The sequence below is a fragment of the Lucilia sericata genome, unplaced genomic scaffold (assembly GCF_015586225.1).
Source record: "Lucilia sericata isolate MDLA Ls3-8-SP2 unplaced genomic scaffold, ASM1558622v1 Contig000241F_arrow, whole genome shotgun sequence".
Classification (NCBI taxonomy): domain Eukaryota; kingdom Metazoa; phylum Arthropoda; class Insecta; order Diptera; family Calliphoridae; genus Lucilia; species Lucilia sericata.
In genome coordinates this window covers 69,547-82,418 of record NW_023994268.1, presented here as the reverse complement: position 1 = coordinate 82,418, position 12,872 = coordinate 69,547, and the positions used below count along the sequence as shown (strand labels likewise).

The 12,872-nt window shown below is 28.2% G+C and overlaps 1 protein-coding gene across 1 annotated transcript in view; it reads right to left on the bottom strand.

Annotated features, from left to right (window-relative positions):
• LOC119602560 (endothelin-converting enzyme homolog) overlaps window positions 1-12,872 on the bottom strand; it is a 60,177-nt gene that overhangs the window by 25,396 nt on the left and 21,909 nt on the right. Inside the window, exon 5 of the mRNA XM_037954144.1 lies at window positions 3,440-3,824. Within this exon, the coding sequence (XP_037810072.1) occupies window positions 3,440-3,824 (385 nt within the window). The remainder of the gene's footprint in view (window positions 1-3,439; window positions 3,825-12,872) is intronic.

Genomic DNA, 12,872 nt, shown 5'->3' with positions numbered 1-12,872 from the left:
TTATATGTTGTGTTCATATCGTAAATTAAAGAGAAATTCTTATATTTGCATAAAAATCATAAATAAAAATCACAGCTTTTCGAGATGGCGCTCAATGGATTAATGAATGGAGTTATGGTGTACATCGTTTGAAAGCTTTTCAAAGGAACTTTCGAATGATATATAAAAAGTCAAATTTGCGGAAGATATTCTACATTATATTATAAATCATTAAATGTCTGTAACTCCTAAACCAAAAAAGAGCAAGAAAAATGTTTTACAACAAACAATTGAATCATTTCAAAAAATGAAGAGAGCAATAGCACGATTGTCAAATTTGTCATCCGTATTTTTTCCCAATGTATGATGGTTTCATTACATATTGCGTTTAGACTATACCATCCGTTCTCTTCTACACAATATTTTGACAGATCATATTACTTGTGGTATAATGTAAAAGTAGCTTTATTATTGTTGCAACAATTTAAAGGTGGAAGTACACAACACGCGTTGTACGCGACAACGCGTTATAGGCTTCTGTCAAAAAAAGTTTAAATAATTCATTTAACAAGTTACACATTGTCTTCCGCGAAAAGTTCAGACACTTTTGACGCGTCGGCAGCTGATCAGGGTTGTATTTTGTTTTGTGTAGAGTAAGAATAAACTAAAATGAAATAAATTCGCCAACGATGAAAAAAAATATTAAAAAATAAACCAAAACTGAAAATTTTGATTTTTAAAACAGCAACAGTTAAACAAAATTAAAAGAAAGATTAAAATGACGCGTGGTGTGTAACTTGCAGCTTGTAAAGCGCGAAAAGTTTAAAAAGCGTATAACGCGTTGCCGCCTCAACGCGTGTTGTGTACTTAAGAATTATAATAGTACATGGACAATGAACGCGGTATGCGGCAATCAGCTGCTCGGCTTGCCGCTTGAAAATGTTGGTGGTAACGAGTCAAAAGTGACGCTTAATTGAATTTTAGAATTAGGTTTTTATACTAGTATTTTTAGTATCTACTAAAACTAGATAAAATTCTACATCAGTGCGTGAAATTTCAAATATATAAGTTATAAACTGTCTCCGTAGTATTGACAGTCAGAAATATATTTATATTTTTATATAAAGTAGTAAAAATTGACATTTAATAAAAATGGAGTGCTTGTTTTTAAAACTAAACATTAATAAAGTCATACTTTTAGAATTGGAACTTTAAAATCAAGTATTTAAATGTATAAAAATGATTTAGTATTATTAAAAATATATCGTGACTCTATGTTCAAAAAGTGCGAACAACATATTTTAAAACTTCAAATTTATTTAAAATTTATTTTGTATATTAACAAGATGAACATGCTGAACACAAAACAGGCGAAGATTAATAAATTGAATGTATAGTTTTTAAGATATGATCATTTATATATTTGTATATAAAGCCAGTTTTAGACATTAAATTTTCGAAAAATTTTAAGTTATTTCAGAAATCGTTTATAACACTAAGATCTATAATATTCTATGGTTCCAATTTAGAATTTTGATTATAAAAAAGTCTTTAAATGTGCAAATTATGGAGTATTATTCAAAAAATATTGGTACTTTTTATATTCATTCGATTTTTTAGCCTTATTTTTGACAAAACTTTCATTTGTTCAATGTTATATTTATATTACATTGTACAGTAATATTATTACACCCTGTAACAATTTTGAAAAAAAGCTTTCACACATGGAAAAGTTGATATACATGTGATTCTAGATTCCATTTATAGCAATTCTGCGTACTCCGATTTTTATAATCAGCTCTTATGTTCTTATAAAAGGACCTTAAAGTTTAAAGGACTTACAATTTCAAACGAATATTTTAAATATTTATATGTATTATATGATGCTAATATTGGTATTAAATGAAAGCTGGGAATCTATCTGTGTTATTTATTTGACTCATTTAGAGAAAAAATCAAAAAAGAAATTAAATTTAAAAAGGACTCATTTTCGAAACAAAAATTTTTAAGTACTTTTTTGTGACAAATTTTCTTTAAGCTTCCATTTCATTTTTAATCCTGGTGAATTGAAAAAAATCATATTATTTTGAAGCAGAGGTTCTCAGCTTCATTTCATATTAATATTAATTCCAACTTTTTTATATAAATTTGGAATTCCATCTTTTGAAATCGTATGTGCTTTAAACTTCAAAGTCCTTTTACAGGAGCATAAGAGCTGATTATAAAAATCTGAGTACACAGAGTTAATTCTAATGGTCCACAGTTTCCTGTACACATAGATTTTTTCATGTGTGGTTACTTATATATTAAAAGACAGGTAAATTATTAATTTATGTAATTTCAAATTCTATTTATAAATTTATGGCTTTTGACTCAAAGTTGTATCAATAGTTCGAATTTAAAAAAAGTGACAAAAATGCAAAAAAAAAATAAATAGTTTTTTTATGTGTTTTAGTAAAATGGATTATTTTTAATTTTAGGATGGTTATATATCAAAGAAAAAATTAAAACAAAAATTATTTCGTAACTTTTTTCAAAAAAGTTGAAAAATGTCAAAAATTTATCAAAAACTACATAAATTTGGATTTTAAGTTGATTTTTGTTCTTCATATATAAAAATAGAGGACTTATTTTTTAATTATTGAATAGTACATAATATATGCTCTCATTTGCATTTTATTTTGAGAAAATATCGCTTTTCGTTTTAAAGCTACAGCGAAAGTTTGGAATCAAGTCAAAATTTCCCGAAAAATAAATATACATATAAAATCCAAAAAAAAAATTTACTATACATTTTTTTTTTGCCTAAAGATGCCTTTTAATGTATTTTTACTTGTTTGTTAAAAAAAAGATTAAAATATATTAAAATTACGGCTCCCCCGAATTACTGGCCACTTTAAATCACATCGAACCCACTGTGGGCCATGCGGAAAAGTTGAACAATATTCAACAACACGACGTGGTAATGTTGGCTCATCATTGCCAAATCAAAATATTCGTAAGAGTCAATATTTTTATATAAACAATTTGGTAAACACATTAATTTTATTAAAGCTATTAATTTTATTAAAGCTATTAATTTTATTAAAGCTATTAATTTTATTAAAGCTATTATTATGCCGCTTGAAGCCGCATTGATCGGCCCTGCAACATGACATTTTCAACGCTCACAAATAAAACTATCATCACCGTGGAATAAGTCTTTATTTATAAATTAAAGGATCATAAACAGAACTTGAAAAAAAACGAGTTTAATAATAAGGCCTCTAACGTATGTATACTTTTAAACAATTGTGGTAAATTTTATTCCAGTTGAAGGTGGCAAATCCGAGAATAGCTGATTTCTGTTCGTTTTGATATCGTTTCTTCCAATTTGTTAAAATGTCTAAATTTAATCTACCATCTCCGGTGCTGTGTATATTAAAAAATAATTGTGGATCATAATTGAATTCCAACTTACATGTGTTCAAATTCAGGCGCATCCGTATCAATGCCCGTGTAGTCAGATTCCGCGCACAGCTCTTGTGCAGAAACAAGAAAGAATATTTGTGTTGGTGTTAAATTTAGTCCTGGAAGTCTAGCCATTCCTTTTATTGGGCCTGTTAATGATAGCATTGAGTGATATGATATTTGCATTCCCCCAGAGTGTATCAATATATCCATACGGCTATAGTTGGAAAATATATTAACAGATTTTGGGACGCATCGCATCGCCTTATCTTCAAATGCTTTTGTTATTGACCTTAGTATCTCCTTAGCTATTGCAACTCCAACTGAAGCATATTGCAAATACGGCGGAAGTCTTCCATCAAAGTACGGAACAAGGATCACCGATAGCGGTACAACTGTAACACAAAAATGTTAAAAATAAATATTTTATTTCAGTGTGATTACACAGAAAATTTTTTCATATGAACAATACAGATGCCTACAAAATATCGATTTATTAATATTGTTCATTAGAGTCTAAAACTAACTGGTGTTAAATTTTAATCCAATCGGATAACATTGGATAACAATTGGGTAAATAATAGGGTGATCGATTATTCGAGATTTTCCAAAAAACGGTTTTCGAATAGTTCGAATAATTGATATTGGAGAAAAACCAGTTGATATTTTTATACCCACCATCAAAAAAGATGGGGGGTATATTGATTTTGTCATTCCGTGTGTAAAACATCGAAATATTGTTCACAGACCACATAAAGTATATATATTCTGGGACCTCGTAAGATTCTAAGACGATCTAGCTATGTCCATCCGTCTGTCTGTTGTTGGCACGATAGCGTCCACAAAAAAGAGATATTGAGATGAAATTTTCCCAAAATATTTTTTTATTGATCAGAAATGTTTGGTATTGAAAATGGGCAAAATCGGTCAACGATTTCACATAGCCCCAATACAAATGTACCCCCCGGAATATTGTGTAAAAAGCTTCAAACATTCACAAATTCGTTGTTTATGAAGCAAATTGCACAAAATTTCGCACAAGTCAGTTCTTTGACCTCCGAAATAAAATTCTGAATTATGTCGGACATAGAACCACAATTGGCCCTACCCCCCATATTGAAAATTACTTTAATTCTGATTACTGGCTTAAACATACGAATATAGCGATGAAATTTGACTCACATAGGTTTCATGCAAGCCAATATCTCTCCACCAAACTATATGTGGATCGGTCCATAATTGACCATATAAGGTCCTCTTTGGAAAATGACTATAATGCTGATTACTGGCTTAAACATACGAATATAGCAAAGAAATTTGACACACGTAAGTTTCATGTAAGCCAATATCTCTCCACCAAACTATATGTGGATCGGTCCGTAATTGATCCTGCCCCCTCCATAAAATTACTTTAACCCTCATTACTGGCATAAAAATACGAGTATAGCGATGAAATTTGACATAAGTAAGTTTCATACGAGTGAAAATCTCTCCACCAAATTTTGTGTGGATCGGTCCATAATTGACCCTACCACCGATATAAGGTCCCCTCCATAAAATTACTTTAACGCTCATTCCTGGCTTAAAAATACGAATATAGCGATGAAATTTCACAGAAGTAAGTTTTATATGAACCAAAATCTCTCTACCAAATTTTATGTGGATCGGTCCATAATTGACCCTACCCCCCATATAAGGTCCCCTTCAGAAAATTACTTTAACGCTCATTACTGGCTTAAAAATACGAATATAGCGATGAAATTTTACAGAAGTAAGTTTTATATAAGCCAAAATTTCTCTACCAAATTTTATGTGGATCGGTCCATAATTGGCCCTACCCCCCATATAAGGTCCTCTTTGGAAAATGACTATAATGCTGATTACTGGCTTAAACATACGAATATAGCAATGAAATTTGACACACGTAAGTTTCATGCAAGCCAATATCTCTCTACCAAACTATATGTGGATCGGTCCGTAATTGATCCTACCCCCCATATAAGGTCCCCTCCATAAAATTACTTTAACGCTTATTACTGGCATAAAAATACGTGTATAGCGATGAAATTTCACAGAAGTAAGTTTTATATGAGCCAAAATCTCTCTACCAAATTTTATGTGGATCGGTCCATAATTGCCCCTACCCGCCCATATAGGTCCCCCTTCAGAAAATGACTTTATCGCTTATTATTGGCGTAAAAATACGAGTATAGCGAAGAAATTTGACATAAACAAGTATCTTAGGATCCAAAACCTTTCCAGCTAATTTTATGTGGATCGGTCCATAATTGACCCTACTCCCTATATAAGGTCCCCTCCATAAAATTACTTTAAGGCTCATTACTGGGTTAAAAAGTAGAGTATAGCGATGAAATTTCACAGAAGTAAGTTTTATACGAGCCAAAATCTCTCTACCAAATTTTATGTTGATCGTCCATAATTAACCCTACCCGCCCATATAAGGTCCCCTTCTGAAAATGTCTTTAACGCTCATTATTGGCGTAAAAATACGAGTATAGCGAAGAAATTTTACACAAATAAGTATCTTAGGAGCCAAAACCTTTCCACCAAATTGTATGTGGATCAGGCCTTAAATGACCCTATCCCGCATATAATATCTCTAACAGAAAATTACTCATTACTGGCCTAAAAACGATAAATTTTGTGGGGATCGGTCCATAATTGACCCTACCCTTCATTTAAGGTCCCCATCAGAGAATCACTTAAACGCTCATTACTGGCGTAAATGAAATTCTTTGCAATTCGACATATACTAATTTTAAGCTAAAATCCCTCTACCATATTTTATGAGGATTGGTCCATAATTAACCTTAACCCCGTATAAGGTCCCTTTAAGAAAATGACTTTAATGCTCATTACTGGCTTAAAAATACAAGTAGATCTATGAAATTTGAAATAAGGAACTGAAATCTTCCTACCGACTTTTGTGAGAATTGGTCCATATGTGTATATAACCCTACTCCCTATATAAATTAACATATTTAATTCGAAAGAGAACTGTCAATAGTTAAACCCCCATTAATGGACCTATTTCAAATATTACAATGATGTTCTCATTAATATCGATACATAATAATAAAATATTCAAAATATCAAAGTTTATTTATATGGCAGTGATTTGATGGTGGGTATATAAGATTCGGCATAGCCGAATATAACACTCTTACTTGTTCAAATTCAGAATAATAACGGTTAACCGGTTGTTTGAACTAAAGGTTTAAACCAATATTTAATTGTATTTTTTTATGAAATATATATTATAAATGAATTTTATTATTGAATTTTTAGTATTAAGTATTTTTGAATTTTGTATTAAACTAATTACTATTGAATTGTTAGTATTTGTAAATGAGTTGTTAGTACTATCAAATGAAATTAAAATTGTACTACCTTAATATTTACATGATAATAAACTAGAATGTTAGTAATTAATATAAAGAAAATAATGTTGTTAACGGTATCTTAGAAATATAAAAGAATTTCCAACAAACTCTTCGGGTTTTGGAATTTAAAAATAGGTTTATTTATGAAAATCAAAAATTTTATGTTTCACTTCTGGCATAGCAACAGAACTATTCAGTTGCAACTTTCAACTCTATTATAAATAAATCACAAATTTTATAACGTTTAAATTTACCGCTTTAAAGTTTTTCTGTTGGTTTTACACAATTGGGTTACCTACATAAGCTACCAACATATAAGGTAAAGTACAACCAACCAGTACATATTTATATTCCTCTAATATATATGTACACATCTAAAATAATCAAATTTACTTTTTTCTCTCCACATTATTACAATAATTATAATCACCAAATGAGTGATTAAAATTATTCATTTTCTCCTTAAGACAAGAACAGTGTTCCTCCGGAGAAAATTTCAAAATAGTTTGCAAAACTCTAAGCAATTTATTTCATGGTCCTTCGAGCCGGCTCCCCCAAAGGGTAGTTACGGACAATGGACGAAATTTCTTAGGTGCTAGTAGAACTCTTGAACGAGAATTTTCTGAATTTGTTAAAAATAGTGCTCAAGATGTAGCACAAAAATATATAACACATGGATTTGAATGGAGATTCATACCACCTCACGCTCCTCACATGGCGGACTTTGGGAAGCAGCCGTAAAAAGTTTCGAAAAAACTGAACTGGTCACCTCAGTACAAAAAGTCGGCACTAACACAAGGAAGATAAAGAACAATCACGGAAAAAGAAAATAACTCAACTCGATCATCATTATGAGGTAATAAGAAAAATTCTCACGCTCAATTACTTTAGTTCAAAGAATATGTCGATGCTGTAAGTATTAAAACAAAAGTAAAAAAAGTAGAAGTAAAACATAAAAAGCCGTCGGCATTAAAGAAATAAAAATACATGTAAAAAGTGAAAACACAAATAAAATTGGAAAAAAACTGAAAAAATTAACAAAAATTTAAAAATAAGTTAAAAAGAATAGTGAAAAGTTAAAGTTAAATGCAAATTAAAGAATTAAAATAAAGAAAATAAAAAAGAAGCAAAAAGTAAAATTAGGGAAAAAATATATGAAGTTAAAATATTAAGAAAAATTAGAAAAAAAAGAGGAAAATTGTGAGAAAATTAATGTGGAAGTGTTTCTAAAAAAAAAAGAAAAAAAAACCATTTATATAAGAAAAATAACAGAAAAAAAAAAACATAAAAATCTAAATTAAAAGACAAAAAGTGCCGTTAAAATTATATGTGTTAATATGGAAAAAAGTGCCGTTAAATTCATGTATTTATGTACATATATAATAAATCTTATAACTACATAACCAAATGCATAAAATATTTATATTATACATAAATACAAAAACAAGTATATAAAACAGAAATTAATATATAAAATGTTCCGTTAAAATCATATGTATTCATGTATTAACAAAATGTTCTAAGAATAAATAATGAAATACATAAATATATTTCTTATATACATGAATACATAATCTCATGCATATATATGTGCATACAAATAAAATTAATTAATCTAAAAAGTGATTTTAACAAATATTGCAAGTGAATAATTATAAATTCACTTATATGTACATACATATATATAGTAACGGAATCTCCATAAAAAATCATACATACTCATTTTAAATAGTTTAAAAAAAACAAACAAATTTGAACGAATACTCTAACTGTATGTTAATTTTCAAAAAAAAAATAAATAAAAAAAAGTTTGTTAATCGGATACCCTAATTGTTTTTTATTTTTCAAAGAAAAAAAAGTATACATACATACATACGCACAAAACAAAAGTTATAAAAAAAAGAGTGAAAAAATTAAGATAAAACAAAAGTTATAAATAAAATCAAAGAGAAAAAAGTGAAAAAACAAAAGAGAAATAATAGAATTGGTTCATGCATATCTTCCCCTCATTTGTCAAGAGAGCAAAACAACCCTGAAGATAAATAGTGATGAGAACAGCCCAACCAAAGAATAAATAAGAAATGAAACTGTTGTCAAAAGTACCTAAGTCTACTGTCATCCGGTACCTAACTCTAAGAATGTATTAGTAGAATTCTCAAGTCAACATAGTTGCAAAAAATAGTATTGAAAAATATTGAAAAAAAATTATTACATTTCAATTTATACTTTGAAAGGTTTCTTAAGATATTTTGCACATATTTTATCTATAAACATTTTATAAACACGTCTATTTGTTTTTTAATCTATAATATTGAAAAAATAAATTATTTATTTGAAATATCTTTTTCGTTTACCATACGAAAATTTACAACATTGTTTTTTTAGTTTTAATTTCAAACAACAAAAATTCAATGTCAAAAAACAAAAAATGTTTTTTTTTCGTTTGTAAAAAATATATTATTTTCGGGCTATTAAATGTGTTTAAATTGTGCAAAAAAAATTATAAAATATAATGTTAAGTGATAAAAAATATTTCCAAGTGCTATTATCCTCAAATTTTCACGAAAAAGTTTTGAAGTTTGGAGAGAGAATAAAATTTTTACATATGTGTTGGATTTACACAGCACTCGTCTGTGAGAAGAGCATAATGTTATTGTTGTAAAAAAATGACAGCGTTTCACTTCTCGTTTATTCTTTGAGCCCAACCACAAAGAGTAAAAAGGAAGCTCAAAATCAATTAAGATCTCTTAAGGTAGGAGAGTCAACAATATCTCTTGAAATAAGAGACTCATCAAATATCAAGTAAGTGATTTCTATATCATATAAACTGACCTACATCAATTTTATACTTAAATATTTATTAATTTGATTTTTGAAGAAAAGAATGTTAACAAATACAATATAAATTACTCAAAAATAATAAATAACATTTAGCAATAAATAAACTTATTTTATTTAAGAAAAGTGAGTTGTGGAAAATATTTATGCGATTTTCTCTTCTCAATTGGCATGTACAAATTCTCTTTGATAACCAAATATAGGGTTTGCAGTTTCGGTTTACAATAAAAAAAATATAGGGTTCGCAGTTCCGGTTTACAATATCTCTTATTATCGCTCATTTATTACCGAAATTCCCAAGGATGAAAATGGAATTAAAAAAAAAAAATTTCGAATTGGGTAAAATAATATTACGATAATAGTGAACAGTGTATGTGTAATAACGTTTGTGGTGTTTATTATGCCCAATAAGTAGAATAAAATTAAAAAGTATATGTATTTAAAAGTTAAATTAAAAATATAACTAAGAATACATAATACAGCCACACAAAACACAAACTTGAAGAGGTAAATGAGAATAGGAAAAATTTTTATACAATTCTATTGAATAATAAAAGTAAGAGAATTGTACATAACACGATAATAAATAAATTTTCGGAACGAAATTTAATGGAATATTGTTATTATTTATAATAACCATTTATTTCAGTAAAACTGTAAAATATTAAAAGTTTATAACCCTATAATCATTCGCGCGCTCTCTATATTAACTTGCAAATTTCGCCGGTAAAACATTAAGTGCGTTCTCTTGATTATTATACAAATAAAGAACTTTTTGGAAGTTGTCACTCTCTTAAATGAAAACGAACAAATAAGGAGAATAACACGTATACAATAAAAGAAATAATAGGTACAATTTGTAATTTCCTTATTCAAGCCTATTTATTGTAATGTATTAACAAATACAAATCAACAAATTTCTTGAATATAGCGATAAAATTGCTCTTAAATAGTTAAATAAAAACATATGTTTAGTTTGTATAATTTATACAGAAAAAGGTAAGTGAATTTTTCTACAATAATTTATAAAGTAAATTTATTAATTTAAAATAAATTTCTTAAAGTATTAAAATGAAAGAATTATTTCAATTAGAATTTTATAAAATTTAAAATCCATAATAATCAAGAAATTTTTTTTGTTAAAAGAAAATATCTAAAATAAATTTAGTAAGAAAGATTTAATATCTACAAACTTAAATAAATTTAATTTGCAAACGAAATAATCTTTAAAATTTCAATATATTGGAAAAATTTTCTCATAATTAATAATTTTTTCTCAAAAATCAAATTCAAATGAAAATCAAATTTAACGGAAAGTCAAAATCTAAAATTGAATATACTAAATTCATTTAATAAATTGATTACGGAATAATTTCCTATTTGTTCATATTAACTGCTTAAGTGGTATCTCTTGAATAATTTCACAAGATAGTCTTTTAAAATCAGGATACCACATAGTACACAAATTTTTAATGATATTAAATTGGTAAAAATATTACACTACATACTACTAATTGGTCAAACCATTTCATTATCAATCTCAAGTTGATTAAAATTCATTTTTAATCGATTAACGTGTATATTCTATTACTTTTGTTTTGCTAGATTACAACAATTTAGCGCTTTTACTCCATAGCTAAGCTATAACAAAAATATAGAAAATACACTTTGTAATTTACAACTGTTCCCACTTGTGTACCAAAAATTTATGTCAATCAATTAAAGTGAACAAATAAATAGGATTTATATCTTTTGTTTTCAGTTGTACTAGCCACAAGATCTAGTACTATCATTAAATAACGTTATAGTTGGAAAAACATTTAAATAAAGTAAAAGCTAAATTACTACAATTGATTAGTCTCAAAATTGAACACTAAAATATAGAAAAAGTTTGAGTGAACATCTCAAAATTTAAAATCTGTATCTCAATATAGTTCTTTATAACTTAAAACTTATGCTCTATATAACCACAGACCTAACTCTTGAATAAAATACAATATCGAATATAATAATAGCGTTTGTGGTGTTTATTCTGCCCAATAAGTAGAATAAAATTAAAAAGTATATCCCCCATTTTCTCATTGTCTGATTATGTTTTATCATAACGATAAATTGACATTTTACATACAAAAATTATTTTAACCGGCAGTATATCCACCTGTTAAACGATAACCGGAGGTTGAGATATTGGAGATATTTAAAAGTTAAATTCAAAAGTTAAATAAGAATACATATTACAGCCACACAAAACTCAAACTTGAGAGAATAGAAGGAAATTTATACAATACAATTCAATTGAATAATCAAAGTATAAGAGAATATTATACAAAATGCCGCATGAAACAGAAGATTCTCCTATAGTTGAAAGGTCATTTAATCCGTCATTCAAAGACTATTTTAGATTTGATTGTGAACATTTGCTTCAGTATTGTGGAAAAGTGAATGAGAGCCAAACCGTAGATCAAAACGAATCTATATTGGAAGCAAGGTTAAAAGAAATAGAAGCACATGGACAAAAGTAAATACTTCTTATCAAAAGGTAATGTTATCTCAAGATGACTTAATTGATACAGAATTTAAAAACCAAGCAAGAGATGAATTTGATGCTTGTACAGAAGCATATGTCCAGACCACATCGCAAATTGTTGAGTTCCTTAAAAGTATGCGCTTAGATACAGTACAAATGCCAATGTTCCAATCAACATCTCGACCCTCTATACCAAATCAAAATCCAATGAGCGATAGTTCAAGCATCTGCATTAAACTCCCCCCATGCGACACAGAAATATTTAAAGGTAGTTATGAACAGTGGCCCTCATTTAGAGACATGTTCACTGCAGTTTATATCAATCATTCAAAACTTACTCCTGTAACTAAGCTATACCATCTCAGAAACAAAACAAGAGGTGAAGCAGGAACTATAGTAAAACGATATCCATTGTCCAATGATAATTTTGAGTTAGCTTGGAATGCGTTAAAAACCAGATACGAAAACAAACGAGTTTTAGTCGATAACCAAATAAAAATCTTGTTTGATATACCAGCCGCAATTAATGAAGATAGTGAGTCAATAAGAAAAATACAGTCGTCAGTAAACGACTCATTAGCAACACTTAGAACTCTAGGGGTAGAAGTAAATAGTTGGGATCCCATTTTAATTCGTTTAATATCAACAAAATTACCGGATTGTACTCTAGAACT